This window comes from Rana temporaria, chromosome 2, assembly GCF_905171775.1.
Source record: "Rana temporaria chromosome 2, aRanTem1.1, whole genome shotgun sequence".
Classification (NCBI taxonomy): domain Eukaryota; kingdom Metazoa; phylum Chordata; class Amphibia; order Anura; family Ranidae; genus Rana; species Rana temporaria.
Window position 1 is genome coordinate 312,667,795 of NC_053490.1, and position 14,882 is coordinate 312,682,676.

Here is a 14,882-nt window from a genome sequence, read left to right on the forward strand (position 1 = left end):
CATAAGTGAAAATTACCTTATATTCTCAGAGAAGATGCTCTAAAAAGTTGCTAATGTATGTCACATGCAACTCTGTTCTTGGCTATCTGAGAACTTAGGGAGTTCCTGTTCACCTTTGAATGTCCTAGCTCCTCCTGTCACATTTACCATTAATTAAAAGAAAAGAAATGCACAAACAGGGAAGGTGTGAACTCCAATCGTTGTACAAAACAGTTGTTCAGATCATAGAATTTAAATGAAGAGATCTCACTAACTTTTAAGCCAGCTGCATACATACCAAAATGTGGCCAGTTCAGCAGGAACCAGACAACTATCAGTATGTGTGTACTTTTCTCTGTTCAATAGAAGCCAGTTACTAGAACGATCCAGCTGGAAAACCATCTAATGGCTGCAAGCACTGAACAGTATATTCTGGCAGGCTGGCTGGCTGGCTGTGAGGGGGGAGGAGTCCTCCTGTCAGAATACACAGCGGGAGAGATCCCTGCATCAACATTGCTGGTGTTGATGTGGGGATCTGTCAATTTTTTTTGTCATTCAACTTGCTGGTTGAACAAAATAATCTCAGTTGATCTCTGCTGAGCCAGCAGATGACTGGTCCATCTCTGTTAACTGAGCCAGGAGGGGTCTATCAGCGCCGTTGATTCCTATGGAGAGATCGGACAAAAACAGACAGAATTTCTGATTTCATTAGATCTCATCCGATCCAATACACCAAGATGGATGGCGAACGCCATACGTCTGATTTTAGCAGATGGGATGGCAGACGTCCGTCTGCCCATAGGAGTCAATGGATGGCCCACTCGGTTCCGCCAAAAAAACGGACAGGAGGATTTGAGCAGGCTTTCCGAGTGAAAGGGGCCTTACATGCAAATGGATGTGTCTACATGTTGACGTATGGTGATGTGAAGTGGACCTGAATTTAAAAAAGTAACATTTTGGAATGTTCTAGGAATATTTCAAACATATCAATTGTGCCTAAGAAGTAAAAAAAAAAATGTACCTTTTGTCGTATGTCTTCCTTAAAAATACCATAACTTTTTGTTATGTGAGTGTACCTAGGCACTCCTGGAGCCTCATAGCTGAATGTCTGCAGTGGTAGATCTAAGATGCCTGCTGCCTCTGACTGCTAGCCTCAGGGGAATTGAGGTGAGGTTTGATAAAGTCACTCATGCGCTGCTCTGACATGAGGAAGAAAAAAACCCTGCCTCTACCAAGGCCCCCTTAACTGAAAGATACCAAAAAATATAAACTTAAAAAAAAAGTAACATTTAGACGAACCTATGGTCAACTTTTTCTATTAAAGAACACTTATCACACCATCAGTAATGAAAAAACATTTTATTTTTGAACAGGGCTACAACATATATATATTTGATAAGTAAAGTACATAAAATACCCAATTTAATGCTCATCATATAATGTGAGTGGTCACCTAAATGTAAACACAATCAGAAAAAATGATTGATACTTCTACAACAAAGTTTAATCATAAATATTCTTGACCAACAGGAAAAATTCAACACTGTATAATCACCTTTGTTTTATATATACATGCAGTATAAATATATATATGCACACACACAGTTGTATGCAAACGTTTAGGAACCCCTGACAATTTCCATGATTGTCATTTATAAATATTTGGGTGTTTGGATCAGCAATTTCATTTTAATCTATCAAATAACTGAAGGACACAGTAATATTTCAGTAGAGAAATGAGGTTTATTGGATTAACAGAAAATGCACGATATGCATCAAAACAAAATTAGACAGGTGTATACATTTGGGCACCACAACAGAAACATAACATCAATATTTAGTAGAGCCTCCTTTAGCAGAAATAACAGCCTCTAGACGCTTCCTATAGCCTGTAATGAGTGTCTGGATTCTGGATAATTGCATTTTGGACCATTCCTCCTAACAAAACATCTCCAGTTCAGTTAGGTTTGATGGTTGCCGAGCATGGACAGCCTGCTTCAAATCACCCCACAGATGTTCAATGATATTCAGGTCTGGGGACTGGAATGGCCATTCCAGAACATTGTACTTATTTCTCTGCATAAATGCCCGAGTAGATTTTGAGCAGTGTTTTGGAACGTTTTCTTGTTGAAATATCCAGCCCCGGCATAACTTTGTGACTGATTCCTCAACATTATTCTCAAGAATCTGCTAATATTGAGTGGAATCCATGCGACCCTCAACTTTAACCAGATTCCCAGTACCGGCACTGGCCACACAGCCCTTGCTGATGGAACCGCCACCAAATTTTACTGTGGGTAGCAAGTGTTTTTTTTTGGAATGCTGTGTTCTTTTGCCACCATGCATAATGCCCCTTGTTATGACCAAATAACTCAATCTGTGTTTCATCATTCCATAGCACCTTATTCCAAAATTAAGCTGGCTTGTCCAAATGTGCTTTTGCATACCTCAAGCGACTCCGTTTGTGGTGTGTGTGCAGAAAAGGCTTCTTTCGCATCACTCTGACATACAGCTTCTGCATGTGCAAAATGCACTGAATTGTTGAAGGATACACAGTAACACCATCTGCAGAAAGTTGATGTTATAGGTCTTTGGAGGTGGTCCGTGGGCTGTTTTTGACCGTTCTCACCATCCTTTACCTTTGCCTCTCCAATATTTTATGTGGCCTGCCACTTCTGGCCTTAACAAGAACTGTGCCTGGGGTCTTCCATTCTTACTAGGTTCCTCACAGTGAACACTGCCAGCTTATATCTCTGCAATAACTTTTTGTAGCCTTTCCCTAAACCATAATGTAGAACAATGTTTGTTTTCAGGTCATTTGAGAGTTGTTTTGAGGCCCCCATGTTGCCACTCTTCAAAGAGTCAAAGTCAAAGAGAACAACAGCTTGCAATTGGCCACCTTAAATTCCTTTTCTCATGATTGGATGCACCTGTCTATGAAGTTCAAGGCTTAATGAGCTCACCAAACCAATTGTGTGTTCCAATTAATCAGTGCTAAGTAGTTACAGGTATTCAAATCAACAAAATGACAAGGGTGCCCAAATTTATGCACCTGTTTAATTTAGTTTTGATGCATATTGCACATTTTATGTTAATCCAATAAACCTAATTTCACTACTGAAATATTATGATGTCCTTCAGTTATTTGATGGATCAAAATTAAATTGCTGATCCGAACACCCAAATATTTATAAATTACAATCATGGAAATTGTCAGGGGTTTGCATACAACTGTATAAATAATATATACACAGGATACTGTATATACACACAATATTAAAGTGTACAAGACACATTGACTAATACAAATTTGTGTTATTCATTATGACAGTTGAACACTGCTTGTAAATACATGGTTCCTCTTGAATTTCATCTTAATGCATAGGTAAAGCCTTTTCTAAATTGTGTATACAGTATTAAAACCTCTCATGTTTTCTTTTTTTTTTTTTCTTTTTGCTGTCTGTGTCTTTGGTGGGGATATTCCCTCTCTTTAGTATTATTGGTGACCATTGTCACAGAAAGTGATGGGAAATCCACAGTTTTTGAATTACGAAAACAGATAAAGGTGAACTCTTCCAGGTTATACTGACAAATGTCCCAAAGGGGAAACCCTGTTACTTTAGAGATATTTCCTTCTTATAACCGGCTGTGTCTCATTTCCTCAATAGGACATAGACAGACAAAAAAAAAAAAAGACCAGGGTTCTTAAACCACTCCTTATTCTTTTTAAAACAACAAAAAAACATTAATGCCGAGTACACACGATAATTTTTCAGCATGAAAAAAATGTTGTTTTTCAAAAACGTTATTTAAAATGATCGTGTGTGGGCTTCACATAATTTTTCAGGTTCTGAAAAACGACAAAAAAACAAAATTCCAACATGCTGCATTTTTTAACGTCGTTTTAAACTATGTCGTTTTTCAGGGTTGTAAAAAATGATCGTGTGTGGGCTAAAATGACGTAAAAAAACAGCGCATGCTCAGAAGCAAGTTATGAGACGGGAGCGCTCGTTCTGGTAAAACTACCGTTCATAATGGAGTAAGCACATTCATCACGCTGTAACAGACAAAAAAGCGCGAATCGTCTTTTACTAACACGGAATCAGCTAAAGCAACCCAAAGGCGAATGGAACTTCCCCTTTATAGTCCTGTCGTACGTGGTGTACGTCACCGCGCTTTGCTAGATCATTTTTTTTAAATGATGGTGTGTAGGCAACATCATTTTAATGATAAAGTTGGGAAAACTTAATTTTTTCGACATGCTAAAAAACAACTTTTTTTTCATGCTGAAAAATGATTGTGTGTACGCAGCATTAGGCTTTACTTCAAAGGTATTGTTCTGCTTTGTATATATTCAGTATACGTGTAAGACTATTTAGGCTGTATTTTAAAATATGTAAAGATTTATAGCATCATAAATGTGATATGAAATGTAAGTGAAAGTTCTTGCAGAAATAAAAAAAACTAATTTGATGGGAAAAAATTGAATAAAAATAAGTCAAGTAATAGAATAAGGCAATTTGCTACAAAAGTATAGTTACATTTTAGTTTTACAGGATACCATTATTCACTTTAAATTCATAGATTCTTATAAAAATAACTGAGATGTAATATTGTGACAGACTGTCTAGTAGGTTCCAAGCAAAACTTAAAGTATTGATTGATTTTCTTCAGCAATATGATACTAACAGGCTCAAACAGTAATGTGCTGCACATTTAAACATTTAATGATTATAGAATTACTAGGCACAGCGTGGACAACACTTCATCACAGTCCTTTTTGACAGTATTTCAGTTATCTGAGAACAATTGCTTTTTGATGTAAGACATGACATGTTGAAAGACATTGACATACACTCCCATTTCAGGTTCCTTGCTGTATTTCATATGTGGAAAGCATGACACAAAAAGTCAGAGGATTCTTGCAGACATCAATAAGATTCAAAGGTACCATGGAAGCTGTGACTGGTTATATAGGAAGCGGAGAGAAGGGAAGTTACATAGTATAATGCTTCAGGAAATACATTCCCTGCAACCTGTGAGGTTCTCTTTGGATTGTGGCTGCAGTGAATCATTCACTAAAAAAAAGAGTGTATTTTCCAATTTAAACAAAGGTGAAATATTTGCTGAATAAAATTTAATAGCCCACTGATTGGTTTCAGTTGTTGCCTGAAAATGTTCTTTAATGGAATTTACAATATAATCAATTTAGTATAGTCCGACTTGACAATGCAGCTATCAGAGGCCATATATTAACATTTATTAAGTAAGAAACTAAAAGCACAGAGCTGACTCCTGCATAACGGTTGGTGAGTAAAGTGGTAATACCACTGCCTGAGTAAACCATGATGATGCCTCCTCAGAAAGTGATTCCTCGATGCCCTGCACTCAAATAAATTTCTCTAGCTTCTTAGTTGAATGATTCTGAGCATTATTAAACTCAGAAGACAGAATATATCCAGTCACAGAAAGCAAGTACTGTGGCAGCACTAAAGAGTTTGCAGCCTGAGGGGCCACATTTTTTTCCTCAGAATTAGATTTTAAAGGGGTCATCCTCCCTAATGTGATTTTTCTAATGGAGAAATTTTCACACTTTGTAAAATGAATCAGTGTTAGTTTGAAATATGTGCAGATGTTCATATTTTGGATAATTCTATACACACGATTGGGTGTTAGGAGTGATTACAAGTTCCCTAAACCAAGAGTTGATATGATGTCTTTCACATTTTATATGATTTTATAAGATTTCACATTTTATATTTCTAATGATGGGTGCAATTAGTTTTATACCTCTTATAATGAACCTGTGCTTCATCCATGTAAATGGCAAGCCCTACTGGGTGAAACACCTTAGAGGAGGGGGGCTCTGGGCGAGGACCATTTGTGGTTCTTTGTGTAATAAACTGGAGAGCTTTGTGACATCACCGGTGTGTGGTTGCCCTTCCATTTTCTTGGTTCACATTAATGTTGCCCATCCCAGGAGCTCATATTATCCTTTTCCACCCCTTTGTTTAGCCTCATGAGTCAGAAAAAGAAAACCCTGCGTAAGGTCTGAGTGACTCAAATCTTAAATACAACTTCCTTTTTTCTGAGTTGTTCCAGTCAAAGTTTACACTGGGTTGAGGACTCTTCCCTCCACAATGGGGTTGATTTATGAAAAGCAAATAGGCTGTTCACTTTGCATGGGAATTTGTGCTTTGCAAAATGAAAATCTCCACAGAGCTTAGTGAATGTGGAGTTATTTCACTTTACAAAGAATACCCAATGGCATGCAAGCAAAAATAAAAAATAGCCTTTTTGCCTGCACCTGATTGGCTGATAGAAGTCAGCAGAGCTTTGCCTCATTAACTAAGCTCTGGGAAAAAATCCCTTGCAAAGTGCAACTACTCATGCAAATTAGGATTAGCAGGAATTATGAAAGTTAATATGACTACACTAAAAATGCAATTACATTTTAAGCTTTCGAGTGTGGATGTAAATAAGCTTCTATTCAATCTAATTCTTAACCAAAAAATAATAACAACATTTCCCCATGCCTACAGAAAATATTAGTGAGAAAAGTTAATACCACAGCATTTGTTATAAATGCAGTAATACAATTCCAATATCACAGAAAACATAATCTGCTATAGAAAAATCATAATTACATTTTATTGTAAAATAAGTTACTTAATTCTCCTTCACTTTTGAAAATTTCCATTATTGAGTTCCATTACAAAAAAAGACATGAAATTATGAACAAAGAAGTAAACGGTTTGTGTAAATTTTAGGCAAGACTTTCTGAATGGTTCAGTCACCTTATGTGGTTTAATTTGTAGTTATAGACAGTTTACGTTTTTCCATTTTTATCAGGGATACATGACCCATTATTTTTCTTTAAAGAAGTTGTGCTTCCAGATCTTGTTAAATTATTTAAGCTAATTTTGTCCATCTCCATAGGTAAAGATTGCCGTTCTTCATTCTCTGTTTCCCTGTGATAGAAATAATTAAAGTTTGATACGATGACTGGAACTGGGAGAGCAATAGTCAAGACTCCAGCGATAGCACAAAGTGTTCCTACCATTTTACCTCCCAACGTAATAGGGCACATATCTCCATAACCAACAGTTGTCATAGTCACTACAGCCCACCAGAAACCATCTGGGATGCTGACAAACTGAGAGTTAGGCTCATCAACTTCTGCAAAATATACAGCACTAGAAAACAAAATGACGCCAATGAAGAGAAAGAATATTAACAAGCCAAGCTCTCTCATGCTTGCCTTCAAGGTTTGTCCTAAAATCTGAAGTCCCTTTGAATGCCTTGACAACTTAAAAATCCGAAATACCCTAACAAGCCGTACAATTCTCAAAATTGCTAATGACATGTTTTGTTGTGCACTGGGCTCTGTCTGCTTCACTAGTTCAGTGATAAGTGTTACAAAATAGGGAATGATAGACACAATGTCAATTATGTTCATTATGTTCTGGAAGAACTCTGAGGAACTTGGACAGACAGCAAACCTAACCACAAGTTCAAATGAAAACCATATTATGCAAGTCGACTCTATTAAAAAAAATGGATCTGTGAAGGTGTTCAAGTATGTTGCACTTTCTGAATAATTCCCTGAATTCTTGAAAATGTTAAAATCTTTTTCTTCTCTGAATTCTGGCAAAGTTTCTAAACAAAAGATAAGTATGGAGATAACGATTACCAAAACTGAAACCAGTGCCATTCCTCTTGCAGCACTAGAACTTTCAGGGTATTCAAAGAGCAACCAGAACTGTCTGTGATAATCATTATTTGGTAAAGGTATTTCTGGATCCTTTAGAAAACCTTCATCATCTCGAAATTGATCTAAGGCTTCATTTCCAAGCTCATAGAACACAATTTCATCTGCAAACACATCTATTGGGACATTTGCTGGACGTCTTACTTTTCCACCAGACTGGTAATAGTACAGTATTCCATCAAAGCTTGGGCGATTTCTGTCAAAAAAATATTCATTCCTCATAGAATCAAAATAATGAATTCTTTTTCGAGGATCCCCAAGGAGTGTCTCTGGGAACTCATTAAGTGTCTTCAGCTGTGTCTCATATCTTAATCCAGCTATATTAATGAAAACACGTTGGTTTCCTTCTTCAATTCTCATTTGTTCAGACATCAGATTATCATGACATTCCTTAGAATATCTGGAAACATCTCCCTCATTTAAACACTCATTGATAAGCTGCTTCCAGTTGGAGTTTTGGTTGGGCAAACCCAATTTTTCTTCCTCTGCAGTTTTTTTACATGAGTCTGTGTGACCATCAGTGCGAGACTCTTCACAACTTATTGAGGCCTTGTGAAGGGATTCCATCTTGTTATCTTGAAACCAAATTTCAAAAAAGTGCCATCCTTCAACAAGCTAGACAATTTCAACTTTCTGCAAAAGAAAATCAGATTTAGCAATTTATAATCTACAGTGAAATATAAAATAACTTGACTTTAGCGTTACATTTGAAAATACATCTTAAACACACATTTCATATATATTTTTAAAGTGGAATCTAAGCAATGCAATTATGAAGGAAGCTTTGATTAATGTTCAGCTTCCATACTGTTAGTACTAAACACAACACATACCAGTTGTCCGTTTCCTATAACAGCGTTCCTTTCTCTGCCTATTATGAAGCAGGCGTCTTATCATATTTGGCAAAGATAAATTTAGCTTTTGACAGTGGGGGAAGTGAGTACATGGAAAACAGAATGAGCATATGATCTAATATTACACATAGCTGATGCATCCAAATATTATGCACACACATACAGTACTCACATGAACTGTTCATGTGCAAATTGGTGGCATGTTCAGTGTATTTAGTCAAAAGCTATTGTGAACTAGAGATGTACAGAACGGTTCGCCGGCGAATAGTTTGCGGCAATTTCCGCTTGTTTGCGTTCGCCATTGTCGGCGAACATATGCGATGTTCGACCCGCCTCCTATTAATTAACATTGAGCAAACTTTGACCCTCTACCTCACAGTCAGCAGACACATTCCAGCCAATCAGCAGCATACCCTCCCTCCCTGACCCTCCCACCTCTAGGGCAGCATCCATTTTAGATTAATTCTGAACCTGTATTCTTAGTGAGAGGAGGGACAGTGTTGCTGCTGCTGATTTTATAGGGAAAGCGATAGCTAGGCCAGTGTACTCCAGTCCTGAAAGATCTCTGCTGTTAGAACAGCACCCCAAACAGACCTTGTTAGGGCTAATCAATCAGTCTGCTTTTATTTCTCTGTAATCTGTGCTGCATGGTTTACAGAGAGAGACAGAGAGAGAGAGAGAGAGAGAGAGAGAGAGAGAGAGAGAGAGAGAGTGGTTTTTTTTTGGAGTTAGGCAGGCTAGTCAGGTAATGTTACAGTGTGTAGAGGATATATATACATCCCCGGAGTTGTACATATATTTATACACTGTATAGTTTAGTTCGATTAGAGGTGCAGGATGCTGTGTAATATAAAGGGGTCCAGTGGTGCAGGGTGCTATTTAAAGGGGCCCAGAGCTGTGGGGTGCTGTGTAATTTAAGGGGCCCAGTGGTGCAAGCTGCTGTGTAATATAAAGGGGTCCAGTGGTGCAGGGTGCTATGTAAAGGGGTCCAGAGCTGTGGGGTGCTGTGTAATGTAAGGGGCCCAGTGGTTCAAGCTGCTGTGTAATATAAAGGGGTCCAGTGGTGCAGGGTGCTATGTAAAGGGGTCCAGAGCTGTGGGGTGCTGTGTAATGTAAGGGGCCCAGTGGTGCAAGCTGCTGTGTAATATAAAGGGGCCCAGTGGTGCAAGCTGCTGTGTAATATAAAGGGGTCCAGTGGTGCTGGGTGCTATGTAGAGGGGCCCAGAGCTGTGGGGTGCTGTGTAATGTAAGGGGCCCAGTGGTGCAAGCTGCTGTGTAATATAAAGGGGTCCAGTGGTGCAGGGTGCTATGTAGAGGGGCCCAGAGCTGTGGGGTGCTGTGTAATGTAAGGGGCCCAGTGGTGCAAGCTGCTGTGTAATATAAAGGGGCCCAGTGGTGCAAGCTGCTGTGTAATATAAAGGGGTCCAGTGGTGCTAGGTGCTATGTAGAGGGGCCCAGAGCTGTGGGGTGCTGTGTAATGTTAGGGGCCCAGTGGTGCAAGCTGCTGTGTAATATAAAGGGGTCCAGGGGTGCAGGGTGCTATGTAAAGGGGTCCAGAGTTGTGGGGTGCTGTGTAATGTAAGGGACCCAGTGGTGCAAGCTGCTGTGTAATATAAAGGGGCCCAGTGGTGCAAGCTGCTGTGTAATATAAAGGGGTCCAGTGGTGCTGGGTGCTATGTAGAGGGGCCCAGAGCTGTGGGGTGCTGTGTAATGTAAGGGGCCCAGTGGTGCAAGCTGCTCTGTAATATAAAGTGGTCCAGTGGTGCAGGGTGCTATGTAGATGGGCCCAGATCTGTGGGGTGCTGTGTAATGTAAGGGGCCCAGTGGTGCAAGCTGCTGTGTAATATAAAGGGGTCCAGTGGTGCTGGGTGCTATGTAGAGGAGCCCAGAGCTGTGGGGTGCTGTGTAATGTAAGGGGTCCAGTGGTGCAAGCTGCTGTGTAATATAAAGGGGTCCAGTGGTGCAGGGTGCTATATAAAGGGGTCCAGAGCTGTGGAGTGCTGTGTAATGTAAGGGGCCCAGTGGTGCAAGCTGCTGTGTAATATAAAGGGGCCTAGTGGTGCAAGCTGCTCTGTAATATAAAGGGGTCCAGTGGTGCTGGGTGCTATGTACAGGGGCCCAGAGCTGTGGGGTGCTGTGTAATGTAAGGGGCCCAGTGGTGCAAGCTGATGTGTAATATAAAGGGGTCCAGTGGTGCAGGGTGCTATGTAAAGGGGTCCAGAGCTGTGGGGTGCTGTGTAATGTAAGGGGCCCAGTGGTGCAAGCTGCTGTGTAATATAAAGGGGTCCAGTGGTGCTGGGTGCTATGTAGAGGGGCCCAGAGCTGTGGGGTGCTGTGTAATGTAAGGGGCCCAGTGGTTCAAGCTGCTGTCTAATATAAAGGGGTCCAGTGGTGCAGGGTGCTATGCAAAGGGGTCCAGAGCTGTGGGGTGCTGTGTAATGTAAGGGGCCCAGTGGTGCAAGCTGCTGTCTAATATACAGGGGTCCAGTGGTGCAGGGTGCTATGTAAAGGGGTCCAGAGCTATGGGGTGCTGTGTAATGAAAGGGGCCCAGTGGTGCAAGCTGCTGTCTAATATAAAGGGGTCCAGTGGTGCAGGGTGCTATGTAAAGGGGTCCAGAGCTATGGGGTGCTGTGTAATGTAAGGGGCCCAGGCTCACAGCGTAAACTGTGCCCACCTGTTCAGTGCCACATCTCATCTATATTGTGTTGGCACAGTTGATAAGATATAAAAGCAAAATTCACTGCAATACATAATAGTAGTCATTTGTCTGCCAGGGTGTCTTTGCCTCACAGGGTAAACTGTGCCCACCTGTCCAGTGCCACATCTCATCTATATTGTGTTGGCACAGTTGATAAGATATAAAAACAAAATTCTCTGCAATACATAATAGTAGTCATTTGTCTGCCAGGGTGTCTTTGCCTCACAGGGTAAACTGTGCCCACCTGTCCAGTGCCACATCTCATATCTGGTGGCACAGTAGCTTGCACGCATAGTACAACTAAACTAATCTAAAAAAAATGACATGCAGAGGCAGGCCACCCCGCAGGGGCCGTCGTGGTCATGGTTCTGTGATTCACTTTGGCCCTAGAATAATGCCCAGTGTTCAGAGGCCACGTACCCTGAAAAGTTCTGAGGACATAGTCAGAGTTTGGTCTTTCACTGTGAACCCTAACCCTATTACAGACAGGGTTAGGGTTACAGATAGGGTTAGGGTTACAGATAGGGTTAGGGTTACAGACAGGGTTAGGGTTACAGATAGGGTTAGGGTTACAGACAGGGTTGGAGTTAGGGTTAGGGTTACAGACTGAAACCCTAACCCTATCTGTAACCCTAACCATGTCTGTAACCCTAACCCTGTCTGTAACCCTAACCCTATCTGTAACCCTAACCCTATCTGTTACCCTAACCCTAACCCTGTCTGTAACCCTAACCCTAACCCTATCTGTAACCCTAACCCTAATCCTGTCTGTAACCCTAACCCTAACCCTTACACTACCTGATCGATACAACATCATACCTGATGTTTTAAAGCACGTCATTCCAAACAATTTATGAATGTTACGTGATTTATGCCCTTTATGGATTAAAAACGGACTCTGCGACAACTACGTAACACAGTCCAGGTGTTAGTCCCCTTGAAACAACTTTTCCATCACTATTGTGGCCAGAAAGAGTCCCTTTGGGTTTTAAAATTCGCCTGCCCATTGAAGTCTATGGCGGTTCGCCCGGTTCGCCTGTTCGCGAACATTTGCGGAAGTTTGCGTTCGCAAACCGAAAATTTTAGGTTTGCGACATCACTATTGTGAACAATATATATATATATATATATATATATATATATATATATATATATATATATATATATATATATATATATATATTTTTATAAAGCACGGACACTGTAGTCATCAAGCTTTATGTTTATATATTTTATTAAAGAATATGTTACCCAACATTTCTTATCCTTAACCGATTGCCGCCCACCCACCGTCAAATGACGGAGGGGCGGTGCGGCTCTTGTTCTAGGATGACGTCATATGACATCGTCCCATTCAAACAGGACATGCACGCGATCAGGTGTGCGCATCCCTGCACTGTTGGTGGCGGCATGTCCCCGATACACAGCTTGCCACCGACAGGGGTGAACAGCCAATGGGCATGGCTGTTTAGCACATGATCGGATGTGATCAAGTCATGGCCGATCACAGATGGTACTGCCCCATTGCACATGGTGCATGCATGTGATCGCGAGTGCTGCGCATGCATGTTGGTGGCGTTTCCCGGAAACACTGCTCATTACTGACACTGGTAAACAACCATAGAACGGTGACTTTTTCCACGTGATCGGCTGTGATTGATTCACAGCCAATCAAAAATGTTAACAAAGACTTGTAACTAGCTTTTACCGGCTCTTCCCTCCTCACACACAGTTTCCAGTGTGAGGAGAGAAGAGCCAGGATCAGTGAGTTACTGAACTATGCACTGTCAGTGTCTGCACCACCTATCGCACAGTCCATCAGTGAATGTCACCTGCCACCCATTGCACAGCCCATGCGGAACCTCCAGAAAAACAGGAAGGATTTCCCACAACCTCTAGTCAACAAAACTGCAATGGGGGAGGGAGAGCAACTTTAAGATGCAACAAAATGCTGGCATTGAGGTGAAAGGATAACAGAAATGTGCACATGATGTCCACTATCTATGATGACACTGCAGTTGAGGTTCAAAGAAGATGAGGTCCCATTGAAAAGCCAACATGTATCCAAGATTACGATTTCTACATGGGGACGTGGATTTCAACAACCACATGATTCAGCCATATTTGTCAATAAGGAGATCCTGTTTCTGGTACAAGAAAGTAGCAATTTATCTCATCCATTTGGCCATTTATAACGCATACATAATCTACACCAAATCCATGGAAAGCCCCACCCCTTCCTAAAATGTATTGAAGAAGTTGTCACGTCCATCATCTACCAATAAAGAACCCCCTCCAGAAGACCTTCGCTCTGAGGCTGTTAGCCAACTTCATGAGCGCCATTTCCCGAATAACATTCCACCATCTGAAGCAGGCCGAAGATGCCAAAAAATATGTTGTGTATGCAATGGAAGAGGATTTCAAAGAGATACCAGCTACCATTGCCCCCAGTGTCCCTCCCACCCCAACCTTTGCATTGGTGAATGCTTCCGACTTTATCACACTTCCCTAAAATTTTAGCCCATATTTTTAACCATTTCCTCATTTTCATCATCTCTTCTGACCAGCATTTTCCATGCTTCCTCAAATAACCATGCCACTGCCTTCCACGTGAACTGACCCTGGCCTGTTTTTTGACTATGCCTCTACCTACCGCTAGGACTGCTTACACGTGAACTGACCCTGGCCTGTTTTATCAACTATGCTTTTGCCTACCGTTTAGACTGATCTGTTGCCCTTCTACTGTAGTACACATGGGTCTCACATATGTGAGGGGCTCCAGAATTGTTTTTCCAGATGGAGAAAACATTTTTTGTTTTCTCCAGGTTTTGTAATTTCCGCATTAGGGTCTGGAGTCTGGAGGATTCATAGAGATTTGGGTGGGAAAAACCTCCCTGTGCACAGGTCTACCTGATTGAGGTCCTCAGCCTGCTCCTGACTTACTGCCATTATGCTTCTGCCTGCAGCATGATATGATCACACCTCTGCCTGATACCTGGACTATGGAAATAATTAGCTATAGCAAGAGGCAGTGGGGTAGATTCAGATAGATTAGCGGATCTTTAGATCCGCGCAATCTATCTGATTTACGATCCGCCGGCGCAAATTTGAGAGGCTAGTGCAGTATTCAGAAAGCACTTACCTCGAAACTTGCGCAGGCGGATCGGAAATCCCCCGGCGGAATTCAAATTCCGCGGCTAGGGGGAGTGTAGTATTTAAATCAGGCGCGTCCCTGCGCTGATTTAAATGCGCATGCGCTGCCGGCTAAATTTCCCAGCGTGCATTGCTCCAAATGACGTCGCTAGGACGGCATTGGTTTTGGCGTCAACGTAAATTACGTGTATTCGCGACCGACTTACCCAAACAACGTAAAAATTCAAAACTCGGCGCGGGAACGACATCCATACTTAACATTGGCTGCGCCTCCTAATAGCAGGAGCAACGTTACGACGAAAACGACTTACGCAAACGATGTAAAGAAATACCAACGGTAGGTAGGTAATTTGCAAACTCTACGCTGAAAACTACGGGAGCACCACCTAGCGGCCAGCGTGAGAATGCACCCTAAGATACGACGGC

General features: G+C 41.3%; 1 protein-coding gene across 1 annotated transcript in view; it reads right to left on the bottom strand.

The window, feature by feature from the left end:
- Positions 1-6,298: 6,298 nt before the first annotated feature.
- LOC120927009 (potassium voltage-gated channel subfamily A member 10-like) overlaps positions 6,299-14,882 on the bottom strand; it is a 202,264-nt gene continuing 193,680 nt past the window's right edge. The window contains exon 5 of the mRNA XM_040337398.1: positions 6,299-8,383. Within this exon, the coding sequence (XP_040193332.1) occupies positions 6,809-8,317 (1,509 nt within the window). The 5' untranslated portion in view covers positions 8,318-8,383 and the 3' untranslated portion in view covers positions 6,299-6,808. The remainder of the gene's footprint in view (positions 8,384-14,882) is intronic.